The sequence below is a fragment of the Panthera tigris genome, chromosome C1 (genome assembly GCF_018350195.1).
Source record: "Panthera tigris isolate Pti1 chromosome C1, P.tigris_Pti1_mat1.1, whole genome shotgun sequence".
In the NCBI taxonomy this organism is placed as follows: Eukaryota; Metazoa; Chordata; class Mammalia; order Carnivora; family Felidae; genus Panthera; species Panthera tigris.
Window position 1 is genome coordinate 106,189,792 of NC_056667.1, and position 15,543 is coordinate 106,205,334.

Below are 15,543 nucleotides of genomic sequence, written 5' to 3' on the forward strand. Positions count from 1 at the left end.
GTGATAATTGTGAATACCTGACATAAAGTGGACAAAGGTTGTGGAAAGTTGTAGTCACCTGAGCTGTGTAGTATTTTTCTCATTGAATTTACTGTAATGATAGACATATTATTTCACCCTGAATCATATGTTAAAAATCCTGAAGAATGGGACAAATCATTTACATTTCAGTATATCTTACAATGACAGATTTTGATAAAACACTACTACATATTAAGTATATCTGATTATCCTGATGCAGGAGAGGCCATTAGTGTGGACATCCTGTTTTAGATGCTCCCATATTTTGTAGCCAAGTAGGAAACTGAAGCACTTTCAAGATTCTTGTATCAGTGTAGGTTTTTACTGAGATTTGGAGACTGAATAAGAAAAAGTGGGAAAGAAACAAGGCCAACTTTCAAACAGACATTTCTCCATTGTTACCAGCACTATATCCCCTTGCCTTACTTTGCTCTTTGGTGTGGAAGCAAGCAGACATTAGATTTTTTTTGTCACCACCCAACTAACAATATCCAATTCTTGAAATTTTGCCTGTGAGTGTCTTCACTGGGTTTAGCAACCTTTTACTAGTGTCTATCCAATGTTCAAGTGTGAGAAGCCAACTGAATCTATATTCAGCCACCTTTGTCTAAATATGTTGCCTTGCAAGGAAATCAGAAGATACCTCCAACAGACCCACTGGAATGTAAACTTCCTGAGAGGAGGGGTTTTTGTCTGTCCCATTCCTCACTGATTCAAGTACCTAGACTGGTGCCACATAAATATGTGTTGAATGAATGAATGCTTGAACAAATGGCTATGGGGTTGGTCTGGGAAGTTGTCTCTCTACAACTATTGAGAACTCACTTGTCAGGGACAGCTTTTAGTGATGGAATCATAACAGAAAACTCCTGGCTTCTGTCTCAAATCTAAATTTTATTGGTTGATTCTGGTTCCACTTCTCCACACCTCTAAGTTCACCAAGAGGAGTTCTAGTGGCACATAACGAACACTGCTAAGTCTCTGAACCTGTCTCTAGAGATCCCTGGTAGATGACACTCAAAGTTGATGTCAGCCAGAACTGAGGCCACAGCAGCCCCCAGGGCAGGGTCGCTAGCAGGAAACTGGCAACGGGCTGGGCATGGAGGTAGACACTGTGGGGACATTGAGAGGCTGGCATTGCTGCTGGTTTTGCTAGCAGGGCATCTCAGCAGGATCAAGGACCCTGGAGAGAATAAAGTAAAAGCAGGGTGTTGAAAAAGTCTCTGGCCAATGTCTCTTCTCTGATGGGTTCCATGTTCTACTTGTGAACTAAGGAATGTGGAAAAGCGAAGAAAATGTATTTGGAGTTAATTCAGCCTGGAGAGATGTTTTTTTTCCTCTTTAACCTCCTTCTATAAAAGAACACTGACTCTTTTCTAATTTGGCTCCCATGGTGTCTTGTCTCCATGTAATCATGGAGAAGAACAAACCCTTTTGGGTAAAGTTTCCTCCAGGATGTCTGGTGGGATGAGTTTATGTCTCAAAACATGTTTAGGAAGAGGATGGGCCTATAAACACCCATGGCATTTGCAAGTCACAGAAGCACTGAAATATCCCATAAACCTGCTCATTAACCCCTCACTATTCCTGTTGTCTCCATTCTGGACCCCCTTCTTCCCTCTCCTCTGATAGAGGCCTGGGCCTGTCTTCCTAACTATCCTTGTTCAGGTCCTGCCCTAGCTGGACATTCAGCTGGTTGGGTGAAAGACAGAGAAAGTTGATTCTAAGTAGGCTGTGGGACTGAGTTGTCCAGGACAAGAGCTCTTGGGTTAGTGTATTGTTGGGGAGGTTGGCAACACCAAAGTCTCCCAGCCCAGCTCCAGGTGCAAGATGATATGTTTGACCAAAAAGAGTTAGGCAACCTTCCACTCATGCCTGTAGACATACTTAACAGAGGCCATGCCCCACGTTCACACTTTGCAATGGGATGTAGAGTTGAGGATGATGCATAACCTGGACAGATAGATAAATAAGGAGTCTGTTCCTTTGTTCTAAGTGCTGTAATGTAAACAAATAACTACAAAGTCCATTGTTCTTTGTGTGACCTCTATTTTTCCTGCATGTTCTCTGGAGAAATTGGACACCTATATGAAATCAGCACTTGCTCTTGGGGGTGGTGACTGAGCTGAGGGCCTGGATGTTTTGGATGAGCTGTGTGTGGAAAATGGATAGAGGGTGAAGCTAGAGGAAGTGGGGCTCCTGAGAAGAACTTCCTGACACCCAGGAAGTAGCATGGATTCCTTGGGCAGGGAGGAGTGGAACCACATCAGTGCTTGATTGGAGGGTAAATATAGAGAAGGAAACTACAACAGCTGAAGTGACAGAGTCACAATTAGCACATTACAAAGGGTGTGACATTTCTATCAAATCCCAGAGAATGTGTGCTCTTCATTCAAATACCATAAACATACAGTCACAAGTGGTTCATCTGCTTGAACTAATTAAGGGAGGTCTGCAAAGGTAAATAATGACAGATGGGTTTCATGGAAGTAGTTTTGTTGAGTGTGTTGCTGCTTATGAGGTCTGTGTGGTATTAGGCGCATTTCATGTAACAGAGTCAGCCTCAAGGTGTCCATGTTTTATGTATGATCAATTGATGCAAACTGAATGCTATTTCCCCTGTGAATTTCATTTTAATTTTAGAGATGAATTCCCCAACCAATGAATTTCTAATATTAGAATAAATATATTTTTCTATGTTTTTTTAATATAAATCAGAGTCAGTATTATAACCAAGCTTTATCCATATTTAAATTAAATTATGATATTCAATGCCTATTAAATACGTTAATTACAAGGCGGTGCAATTTTCATCTACACATTCTGCCTGGCACTTGAGAATAGAGCAATGCTGTGACTTACTTCAAGTTGCCTGTGGGAGCATAAAGGCACTGGGCCACAGGGAAGAAGGGTGGTCCTGGATATGGATGGGGGAGGGGAGGGTGTGGGCCTTTACATCCCCACCAATCTTGTGCTGCCTCCAGTGTGTGGTCCTTGTCTCTTGCTGGGAGGTAATTTCAGAATCATCCCCAGAACAATGATTGAGTGGCCATTTTGCTCATATCATTGAGGATTCTTTGAGCATATCCTGCACTGGAAAGAGGCACTTAAAGAAGATGGAATGAGCACTTTTTCATGGTAGCTGTAGTAGAGTGGCCATTTTTGCTTCTTGGGGGATAAGTTCTAAAGTTTCTGAACATCCCAGAACTGTGAATATGGAGCTTTCTCTCTTCATAAAATGCGGTGATGTTTGTGGGTCTTTCTGAAGCTCCACCCCAGATTGCATGGCTTGGGAGGTTCCATGTGCATCCTGGTGGTGTTGTTCATCAATCCCCTCCATGAGGAGTTCTTCCTTCTCAGTTCTTCCATTTCTCACCAGAGTGGGAGCTCCACAGGCCCTAAGGCTGAACATGTGTTGTGTGATGACATGGCTGAGACACCGCAGGCTGGCCACTTGCTTGCAAGCATGAGGGGGGCTCTCTGAGGGTCATTTCTACCAGGAATGTCATCCTTAGAGCTCTGGATTCCTGGAGTAGAACCCAGTGTGGCTGGATAAATTCTAGATGTTTCCATGGTTTGGTAATGCTGATGGGATGATGGCATTAGGTGGGGGAGCAGTTTAGGTCTGGCTCCTTGGAGTGCATTTTTATCAGGCCACATACTTTATAAATACATGATGAATCAAACAATGAAAAACTTTTCTCCATTTATTGAAAAACACAGCCCCTTCTGAGCTTAGGACCCTCCTGCAACCAAAACTTCAGCAAGGCCATGATAAACAGCTGAGTCATTCTTAGGAAAATGTCTGCCACCTGTTATTCTAATTTAAAGACATTTTCCTTTCTTTTCTTTTTTTTTTAAAGTTTATTTATTTTTGAAAGGAAGAGAGAGCACTAGCAGAGGAAAGGCAGAGAGAGAAAGAGAGAGAGAGAGAGAGGGAGAGAATGAGAATTCCAAGCAGGCTCAGAACTGTCAGCACAGATCTTGATGTGGGGCTCAATCTCGAGAACTGTGAGATCATGACCTGAGCCGAAATCCAGAGTCAGATGCTTAACTGACTGAGCCACCCAGGCACCCCAAGACATTTTCCCTTCTATTCTCTTCTGAATCCTAACCTCCCCTCAGATAATGTTTTTGCATTTTGAGATATATAGCACTTATATATGACCATGGAGAATGTTCCAGAATGATCTAAGACTTAGAAGGTATTTGCGTTTTTTTGCTATGTCAGAGTTTGGCTAAAGTGCCAGACCCAGAAACAAAAGGATCTATACATAGTCATCATTGAAAGAAAGACTAGAGAGTCTCAGACTCATCCCCCCAGAATTTGTTCAGAAGATGCAGAGCTGTCCTGGCCCCTGCAGTTGCCCCACCAGCCTGGTCCAGGATGCATACCAGAGAGATGACAACTGCATCATGTTCTTCAGCTGTGGTTTTCCATCATCCAACAGAGGGGCAGGACTGTGCTGGGGAAGGGAGCATTTGATGTAGGGATTTTATGTAGAAGGCAGTGACTAAATGAAAGTAAAACTGTTTTCCTCTCAGAATTCACTGAGTTTAGATTGTTCTATAAAGCAAGTAGAAGGCCTTCTGATGATCTCTTTCCCAAAGTTTCTCTGAGGTCTCTCTCCCTTTCTACTATCAACTCATCAGTAACATAATCCCAAGGATTGGGCCATGTTCCCTGAGCTGCATTCAGGACAGTGTTCCTTCTTGGTATTCTCAATCATTACTCCAAGAAAACAGTGCTTCATGGACAAAGATCCTGTGAAACGCTGCATAAGATATCAATCCTGAGAAGCTTTATGTCCTCAAACTTCACCTTGTCCCAGACCTCCACTCCTATGGCCACCTGCAGGTGATCAGGAATTCATCTCCTCCCTTCCAGAGCATTACTCCAGGCTCCAGCCTTCCCTGCGTGTTCATTTGGGGATCTGGGAGTGCTGATGAGTGAGTGAAATCACTGAACAGAGAGGGAGGGGTTTTAGGTGCCCAGGATGGTAGAGGGAGGGCAGGTGGATGGAGTAGAAAGGAAGAGTCATTCACTCACAAAAGCACACACCTTTATCCCAGAAGGGGGAGCCATGTAGTTATAGAGGAAGATGGGCTTTGAAGATCAAAGAAGATGAGGTCCCTGGAGCAGCTTAGAACCTTTGATGAGGACGTCTTAGAAAATCAAGTCCCCTGAGATGGAGGTTTAGAGGGTATGAGCAGCCGTGTGCTACTCACCTGCTGTTTTCAGAATAGCCTGGAATCTCTCTGCCTCACCTCCTGCTAGATGCTTCCTTTGTATCTTGACTCCAGTTTTTCACCTGCCTTGCATTTTCTCACAACTTCTTGCACATCCTCATGGTGTGTAGGAGGATGGACACACCAAGGACCTGAAGAACATGTGCCTGTGCTGTGAGCAGAAGGGACATTTAATGATGGATCCTGGGTTCTCAGGGTCCTCCGATGCCCTGACCAAGGCACAGGCATCACAGGGAAGGGAGGAGCCCTCAGTGCTACTCCTTGTGGGCTTCTTTGCCTGATGATTGGGAGGAAAAGGGGAAAGGGAGCAGGAGGTTTTCTGATGGGAAGGATTCAGGAGTCCCCAAATTGTTCAAATTCCTGCTTTTTAAACTTTCTGTGAGTCTGTCATGTCTTATTTTTCTCTTACTCATGCTATCCTTCTTTCTATCCTTCCCCCCCCCTTCCTCCTTCTTTAACATGTGTTGAGCTGATTCAGCTCCTTGTGATCTCCATCCTTGGATCCTCCATATCTTCCAAGATAGGTGCCAGGAGTTTTCCTGTGAGGAAAGTCACAAGACTCTTCAAATACCAGTGACTCATTTCCTGTAGGCTTGCCATTTTATTTTCCCATCCATTCATTTATCCATCCATCCATCCACTCAGTTATTCACACAGAATGTGTTGCCTTGGGGAGCCTGGGTGGCTCAGTCAGTTAAGCGTCCGACTTCAGCTCAAGTAGTGATATCATGGTTAGTGAGTTCGAGCCCCATGTGGGGCTCTGTGCTGACAGCTCAGAGCCTGAAGCCCACTTCAGATTCTGTGTCTCCCTCTCTCTCTCTGACCCTCCCCTGCTCACGTCTGTCTGTCTCTCTTTCTCTCAAAAATAAATAAACATTAAGAAAAATTAAAAAAAAAAAAAAGAATGTGTTGCCTTGATACAGCGGCCCACCAAGCATTCTGCTGTACCCAAGGAGATTCAGAAGTGAATAAGATCTGGTCACTGTTCTTAAGTAACTAACACACTGTGTGAGCAGGGCAGATGGACAAGTAATAAAATAAGCTTGATCCAAGGGTTAGTGCTGTCATATATGTGTGTGGGGAGTCCTCAGGTCTCAGGACAGAGCCTTTGGGTGTCAGACCCCTTTGTCTGCAGTGACCCTGAGCAGTAGAATGTGTCCAGATGGCATCACCTGCTATCACTTGGGCCGGTAGGTGGGATGAGGCCCCTGGCCTGTAAGAGCAGTACTTGGACAAGCAGCAGGAGCAGGGGTGTAGTTCCTTGCTCTGTCCATGCGTAGTCAGCCCAGATGGCAGTTCCAAGAGGAACTCACAGAACCCAGGAGTCCTCAGGAGGAGGAAGAGCTAACACTGGTACTGACAGTGAGTGTAGTTGAGGGGACAGTGGAGGATCTAAGACAATGTGGAGGCCATGATAATGGGCTTTTTAAGCATTCATTTGGAGTCAGGCATTCCTGCGTTGGAATTCCTTCTTCTCCAGTTAACAGCCGGCACCTGGTAAAGAAAACTCTGTAAGGTGATAGAGGCACAACAGACCAAAGATGCAAGGAATGAAATCAGAGACAGAGACAAGAAACTTACAGAAGCTGCAGTGACAAGGTTTGCAAATTGAGATACATGTGAGGACCATTGTTTCAATATCTCTGTGACTGTGCTATTTATCCTAAGAGCTCCAGGGATAGTTCAGGGGAAGGAGTGATTCAAGTTGGCTGGGATGGCTAAGGGAGGTTAGCTGAGCTATGAATCATGCTTAGTGGGCATGGTGATGGTGAGGGTGATAAGGATGAGGCTCATGAACAATTTGGGAAATTACGATTACATAAGCCATGTGGAATTTCTCCATTGAATTTTGTTATAACATTAGAGATGCATTGCCTTCTGAAACATCACATTTAAGAAAGGAAAAGATCTTTTTAAAAAATTTTTATTTATTTTTGATAGAGGGAGAGACAGAGCACAAGTTGGGGAGGGGCAGAGAGAGAAGGAGACACAGAATCCGAAGCAGGCTCCAGGCTCTGAGCTGTCTGCACAGATCCCCATGCAGGGCTCGAAATCATGAACCGTGAGATCATGACCTGAGCCAAAGTCAGATGCTCAACTGACTGAGCCACCCAGGTGCCCTGGAAAAGATCTTTTAAGTCGCAAATATTAATTATAGTGGTTATGAAGAATTATTGTTTTTTATAAACATTGATGAAAATGATTTGTCTGGTTATCCTGTTACATTAAACCTAGAGGATAGCTGTCCCTTTTTAGGTGATCAAATAAATGATATTCATGGGAGAAAAGGAGAACCTGAGCAGAAGGTTTTCCAGAGGGGCTGCAGAGAGAGGGAGGGGAGGACACAGGGACAGAGGCTGCTTGTGCACCAGCATGGTCCCATTAATATTAACAACACGTGCCCTCTCCTTTCTTGGCTGTTGTCTTTTGATGTGGTAGTTAGCAGATATTCACATCCTTTTTGGTCTCCACCAAAGCCACTATCTCAAAGCCCAGGCTGGATGTCTTCTCTAGGTTTATTAGACCAGCCTCAGTGTCCCAGAAGGTAAATGGCCAACTGAATAGAGTGCCACTGCGTTTCATTCTGCGTCGTGTAATATCGGGGACTGTCACCCACACACCTATTTGAATGTCAGTGCCTGAGAGAAGAAACTTGTTCTGATTCTCTGCTGTATCTCTAATGCCTAGAACTGAGCACATAGATGCTCAATAAAAATGCAGTGAGTGAATAAGTGGGTCCAGGGCTAGGACGTGGTGTCACCCTGCTCAGGTTTGGGGAGTCTACTTTCTTCCATTGCTGGGAACTCCCCGTTGGGACTTCATTTGAAAGATTTGTTTTGTCATTTCTAGTTTCCCAAGATCTCTCCAGTGTCCCAGCAGGCAGCTCTGTGGGTTAACCCTGATCCCTTTCCACTTAGATTGGATTCAACCAGAGGGATAGCTGTCAGTTCTTGAGAGTGGCAGTGAGGGGCACTTCCGAGGCTCCAAGGCTGCTTCCCGGGCCCTGCCAGCCAGTGTGCTCCCATTCTCCAGGTTTGCCACTGTAGGCATGCATGGAGCTGAGGGTCTGATAAATGTTTGCTCCTGAAATTACAAACATTTATAATCCCAGCAGCACTACTCATTTTCTCCCTTTTTCTTGTTCCTAAAGTTTAAATGTCACACACTCCTACCATCTCACTGATGGAACTTCCCGCCACATCACTCCCTCCAGACCTTATTAGTTTAAACACTTCTCTCCTTTCCATCTCTCTTCCTGCACTTCACAGACCCTTTAGTTTAACTTTCCTTCTGGAGGCTTCTGTCTCCTTCCTCCATTTTTTCATTCAGCTCTTCCTCTGTGTATTTTGTTCATTTGCCTCCTGATTCCTTGTTTCTTAATTAGGACACAGAAATAGTTTATCAAAATAAATACAAGTACCTTATCACACAATGGCAATTTCCAGATTGGATCGACACTCAGATTTCACAGGAAAAATCTGTCCCTTTACTGAGAGTTGCAGGGCTTCAAATAAATACACCCCTCATCCTCTGTCTCCATCAGGCCTAAAACCTTTCCACTTCCCTTCTAAGTGTGGGGCGGAGAACTGATCTGCTCTTATTCCTGATCCAGAGTGAAGATTCTGTCCACAGACTTGGGTAGCGTTGGCAAAAGAACTGAGGGTAGGGGCAGAGTGGAATGACACAGGAATCACCCAGGGTAATAGGAACAGAACATTTATTTTTTCATGACCTCAGGCACAGGTGCTGACAATCACTGGCAGGTGCAGCAGGGAGGGGGCTGTGCCATCCTGGACCAGGCACGGAGAGCTGGGACCCTCCCCAGGGACAACCCCAGCTCAACCTGAGCAAGAGAAAATGGGGGGTGCAGGAAAGGCTGCGTCCTCATGGGGTGGGAAGGATGGCTTTTTCTGGCCCTTTGGATTCCCATTTCCTCTAGGAGCTCTTGTCTCAGCATCAGGATCCCAAGTCAGCAACTACCCACAGAGCCATGGCCACACCCAGAATCCCCAGACTGCAGTGCACTGCTACCATCACAGGAGTCAGAGCTGTGGTGCCGGCATCCATGGGATCCGTGGCACCCACGGTGGCTCAGGCAGCAGCCCCCCCACCCCCCAGAGCTGGGGTCACAGCTGCCCCCGGAGCCTGGAGCACAGCTGGAGAAGGCTGGGGGCAAGCACTGTGCTGGGCTCTTCGGGGGGCACTTGGGCGATGGGGGGCACTTGGAAGGAGGCTGGCACTGCTGCTGGCTCTGCTGGCAGGACATCGCGGCAGGAGGTTGATCTGGAACAAATAAAAGAAACATTTTTTTATGTGAACACAGAAGCTTCAGACAAAAGTCCCTTTCCTCTGGGGAACACTTGTCCCCATGACCAAGCTGCTTCCTAAGCCAAGCTGTGTGGGACAGACATGGGGACACGGAGTGGACATGCACACTAAGACACCAGATGGGTCTGTGTGCACCCCTGATCACATACTCAGAACAAGAATGGAAGGAATCCTGAAGACCTGTGGCTTTGAGGGTTCACAGCCCCCTGACAGGTGCCTCAGTGGCTCTTTCCTCACCACCACCCCCTCCCCCACTGGTGCCGCTGTCTGGGTCCCCTCCTGCTGGTTCTGATCACATCTGGGCTTGTCTTCCCAAAGCTCCCAGCTGAGGGGACACTCACCAGATACAGAGGAGGCAAGATGAGGCTGTTCCTGAGGATGCTGTGGGTGAGGAGCTCAGGGCAGGAGCACTCTTATCCTGTGGCTGGGTTTGTCATGCAGGCCGGAGTCCTCTGCTGCTTTCACAACCAGGGGAGGGGACAGCCTGGCATGGTTCCTAGTTGTCTGCCTCCAGTGTCTTCCTGGGCATGACCCTAAAATTCTTCTAAGGTAGAACCAGGATGTCCTGTGACTACCAAATTACTTCCCACTTTAGTCTGCTTTGGACCAGCTGCTGTGCCCTTATTCAGTCCTTCACTTCCATGCTTTGGCATAGGCTCTGTCCCTTTTTAGTACATGCAACACTAATAATACAGAGAGATAATACACATTTCTTCCCTTAAGTACCTCACAGATCATGGACAATCACATGGAAAAGCAAATATATTGCATCTGATAACATAAATGCTAAACGGAAGTGTTTCTTAAGACCTCAAGCCTAAGATCCCAGGTTTTGGAGGTCAGTCCCCCATTGCACCAGAAGGGTGATGGAGACTTCAGATGTTTTCTGGAGGTGACAGCTGAACAAAGTCATTGTCCTGTGAGGGTGTGATGGGTAGGGTAAGATGTGGAGGTTGGGAGCCAGTTTGTGTCTAAGAGAGAAAGGTTCCTAGGGGGACCTCTTGGTTCCTATATGGTAGTAGGCAGAGCAGCATAAAATTTAGAGTGGAGAAGGGACCAACGACTTTTGATAGGACAAGATTCACAACTGATATTATTAGGAAGAAGGGGGAAGAGGGAAATGGGGAGGACGAGAAGTAGGAGGAGGAGGGGGAGGAGGAGAGGTAAAGAATAGATCCACCTCTTCATTGTTGTTCCATATGTCCACATCTCTCAGACTGTGGGATATATACTATTGATTCTAACACTGTAGAAGGTGATAGAAGATAGTGGCCCATGTGCTTGGAGGAACTAAGGAAAAACAATGCAATGATGATAATGAATCATTTTGCAAACATGGTTGGTAATTGTGAGGTTGATGGTGGTGGAGGTGGTATGTGGGCCTTGCTTGATAGCATAAACCTCATAATAGCTAAGCTTTATGTAAACTGAATACTATCTTTCCATTTTTTAAAGATTCATTTTATTTGTAGAGAAAAAGAGAGCACCGAGCAGGGGAGAGGAGCCGAGAGAGAGGGAGAAAGAGAGAGAGAGAGAGAGGGAGAATATCTCAAGCAGGTTCTATGCTCAGTGCAGAGCCCGTCATGGGGCTCAATCTCATGACCCTGGGATCATGACCTGAGCTGGATGCGCAATTGACTGAACCACCCAGGCACCCTTATTGTTCCATTTGATTTAATTGTGATATTACACATATATTCCTCAACAAATTTTATCTCAAATATGATAATAAAATGTATTACATTATATATAACAAAAATAAAATTATCATTGAGACTTCAACATTCACATATTTAAATTTAATTAAATTAAATAAAACTTCATTATAGCAAATGTAATATATTACATTTTGATTTGTTGTTAGCTTAAATACCCATTTGTAGATACTAAATTCATAGGCTATAGTTTTCTTTTTCTCTCCAATCCACAACTTACTCATTCTGAATCAGTGATTCCTAAAGTTCTTTGAAGATCCATGTGGGAGCCTGGATGGTCCTGGGGTACAGAGCTGGGTGCTGGCAGTGGGGAGGGGAAAGCAGGGCACAATTGCTGTCCTCTCTGCTTCAAAGGAGATCCCAGTTTGCCTCTGGGTATGATTTCACACAAGCATACAGTTAGGACAACAAACAACAAAGTATTTACATTTGTGATAACTGAACCCTAAGCCTAATGTAGGTGTTACAGGGTAAACTGAAGTGGAACTGTCTCAGGGTTCCAGACCGGCTGCAGAGGGAATTAGTATTTTCCATGTCATGTGGTTCTCCAGAAATTTGCACAGAGGATATGCTTAATCCCAGCGATGTGGAAATTGAGTTGCTATGGGGCCGCACTTTTGGTGTAACAGGTGTCCCCAATCAATGTGACCCAAGCCACTCTAAAACTTGTCAGCAAAGTGCTTCTGTTCCTCAAGAATGGGCTTGAAGATGGCTTCTTTCCAGTCCCATGCCTGAATCCCTGCCTTAGTGCCTTGTTTCCATATCCTCAGATATCCCTCCTTTCCTTTCTCCAGATGAGCTACTTAATCTGGAAACTGCCCACCTCAGGGTCCACACTTTCCTTCTCAGAACAGAGACCTCAGTCCAAACTCACAGAACACTTGAGCCCACAGCCCAGAGCCTGGGGAGGCTGCAGTGAGCTGCAGTATGAGGATGTCTTAGCAGCCCTGACATTGTAAGGAACCTGGGGTCACACACGGAGAAGACACTCACCTGGTTTTATGAGAGAATTTTATGACCTAATAACCTGTGTGTTAGCTCTGGAGCAGGAAGTACTTTATCTGAGGCCCAGCTCCAGGATAAGCTTCCTAAGACAGACATATTAGTAATAACAGAATAAACAAAGAAACAAACAAGGATCAGCCCTTTTCCATGGCAATTAATGACTGATGCTATGAAAGAGGAAGATGAGATGAGTAAGCCCAAAAGTAGTATTCTGGGAAGATATTTACTCCTGTAGTTTCACTTAGCTCTGTTATTATCAGATCTCAGGTGCACAGATATGGATTGACATCTTGGTTTGTAATATATGTTCATCATCAGTCCATGCAAGGTTCTCTTAATGAATTTGTCTATCTATCTATCTATCTATCTATCAATCATCTATCTATCCTATCATCATTTAAATAGCAAAAATGCCAAAATCCACTCCCCACATGAAAATGAGGACGTAATCGCCATTCTGAGTCTTGTATTTACTATTCTTTGCTTCCCTTCTGATGTATTTTTATCATATTTACATGTATTCCTCAAAAATATTAAAATTTTTTCTCTATTTTTAAGTCAGATTTTTTGAGGTATTTATTTTACACAGAGAAAAAAATCATCCATTTAGGTACACAATTCTGTGAGCTTTGACTAACACACACAGCCATGTAAAAAAGCAACGAAAAGTTCCATCACCCCAAAACATTCCCTCGTGACCCTATATAGTGAACCCCTCCTCCATGCAGTCCTTGGCAACCACTGATCTGCTTTCAGTCCTTATAGTTTTGCCTTTTTCACAATGCTGTGTAATTGCAATTACATGATATGTAGCATTTAAAGTCTAGCTTCTTTCACCTAGAATAGTGCATTTGAAATTCATCTGTATTGTTTTATGTAATAGTACTTCATTCCTTTTTCTTTGTTAAGTAGCTTTATATTGTGTAAATGTATCTTGTTATTATTATTATGTTCTTAGTGTTTATTTATTTTTGAGAGAGACAGAGAGAGAGAGAGAGAGAGGGAGAGAGAGAGAGAGAAAATGCACAGGGGAGGGGCAGAGAGAGAGGGAAACACAGAATCTGAAGCAGGATCCAGGCTCTGAGCTGTCAGCACAGAGCCCAACATGGGGCTCAAACTCATGAACCATGAAATCATGAGCTGAGCCAAAGCCAGATGCTTAACTGACTGAGCCACCCGGGGGCCCCAAATGTACAGATTATTTTTTAAACTATTTTCCAGTTGAAGGACACTGGGGTTGCTACCAGTTCAGGGAAATTCTTAATAAAGTCACCATAAATACTGACTTACAAGTTTTTCTGTAAATATAAAATTTATTTCTCATGGTTAAATATCTAAGAATAGGGTTTCTGGGGCAAATTATAAGGGTATGTTTCATTTTTTAAGAAACTGGCAAACTATTTTCCAAAGTGATTGTACAATTTTGTATTCCTACTGGCAATGATTGAGTGAACTAAGTGCTCTACATATTTGATAGTACTTGGTATTATCAGTTATTTTTTTTTTTTATTTTAGCCATTCTAATATATGTAGAGTGATATCTCATTTTGCTTTTAATATTTATTTCCCTAATGACTGATAATGTTAAGGGTCTTTTCATGTATTTATTTGCCATCCATATATCTTCTTTGTTGGAATGTCTGTTCAAATCTTTCACCCATTTTTTAACCAGGTTGTCTATTTTCTTATTATTTTTTTTTGAGCATTTTATGTATGTATGTATGTATTTATTTATTTATATTTTAGAGAGAAAGAGAGCACAAGTGGGGTAGAGAGACAGAGGGAGAGAAAGAAGGAGAATCTTAAGCAAGCTTCATGCTCAGCACAGAGCCTGATGTGGGTGGGACTTGATCCCATGAGTCTGAGATCATGACTTGAACTGAAATCAAGAGTCAGATGTTCCACTGACTGAGTCAGGAGTCCCTATGTTTGGAGCATTTTAACATATATTCTAGCCATAAGTCCTTCATTGCATATGTATTTTACAAATTTTTTTCCAAGTCTGTGAATTTTCTTTACCTTTTCTTAACAGTGTCTTTTGAAAAGCAGTTTTTTTGCTTGCTTTGTTTTTTGTTTGATTGTTTATTTTGTCATCTAAAGACAGCATTATTTCTAAGGCCCTTCCTTTTCTAATTTTTATTAAAATTTCAGTTAGTTAACATACAGTGTAATGTTAGCTTCAATCACTAGTGAACATTTCCATACAAGTTTATAGCAGCATTATCAACAATAGCCAAATTATGAAAAGAGCCCAAGTGTCCATGGATTGATGAATAGATAATGAAGTTGTGGTATTATATATATGCATACATATACATATATATATATATGTAGTGGAATATTACTCACCCATAAAAAGGATGAAAAGCAGGGTTTTAAAATCTTGACAATGTTGAGTTTATGAAGGTTTTCTTTTGAATCACCCTTTTATTGCCATTTCTAAAAATTTTTTTGTGTAACTCAAGTCACAAAGATTTTTTCTTATGCTTTACTCTAGAAGTTTTATAATGTTTTGTTTTACCCTTTGATCCATTATTAACGTGGAGTTAATTTTTATATATAATAATTTTTTACATATGAGATATAATTTATTTTTTTAATATGGTTGTCCAACTGTTTCAGCACCATTCGTTGGAATGACTGTCCTTCCATTCAGATGCCTTTGTACTGATAAAAGAAATTTCTAACTTTTATTTTTTGTTTTTTTAATGTTTTTTTATTTTTGAGAGAAAGAGAGAGACAGAGCATGAGTGAGGGAGGGACAAAGAGAGAGGGAGACACAGAATCCGAAGCAGGCTCCAGGCTCTGAGCTGTCAGCACAGAACCCGACGTGGGGCTCGAACACATGAACCGTGAGATCATGACCTGAGATGAAGTTGGACGCTTAACCAACTGAATCACCCAGGCACCCCAGAAATTTTCAACTTTTAATGTTTGTGGGCCCTGATCCTCAGCTCCCTGGGAAGCTATACCTTTACCAAGGTCAGAGTGACTTCACCAAACTTCAGAGCATGGGCTCTGTTTCTGGCCCGAGCACACGTTGTGCATCTGCTTTTTAAACAAATAACCTTAAAGCACACATTTCAAACTAAAGAGTAAAAGTCTCTTTAAATTCAATTCCCATGCCTCCAAAGCCTGCAAGCTTGCACATACTAAAAGCTTAAGATAAAGTTTGTAATTTTCTGAAATTTCCTTCATCATGATGGTTAGTAACTCTTGATGT

At 43.2% G+C, this 15,543-nt stretch overlaps 1 protein-coding gene across 1 annotated transcript; it reads right to left on the reverse strand.

Moving 5' to 3' along the window:
• Positions 1 to 9,241: 9,241 nt before the first annotated feature.
• On the reverse strand, positions 9,242 to 9,587 carry LOC107180184 (late cornified envelope protein 3A-like). Its single transcript, XM_015540180.2, has one exon. It carries the CDS (start codon positions 9,575 to 9,577, stop codon positions 9,242 to 9,244), a length of 336 nt encoding a protein of 111 aa, XP_015395666.2. The 5' UTR covers positions 9,578 to 9,587.
• Positions 9,588 to 15,543: the final 5,956 nt, after the last annotated feature.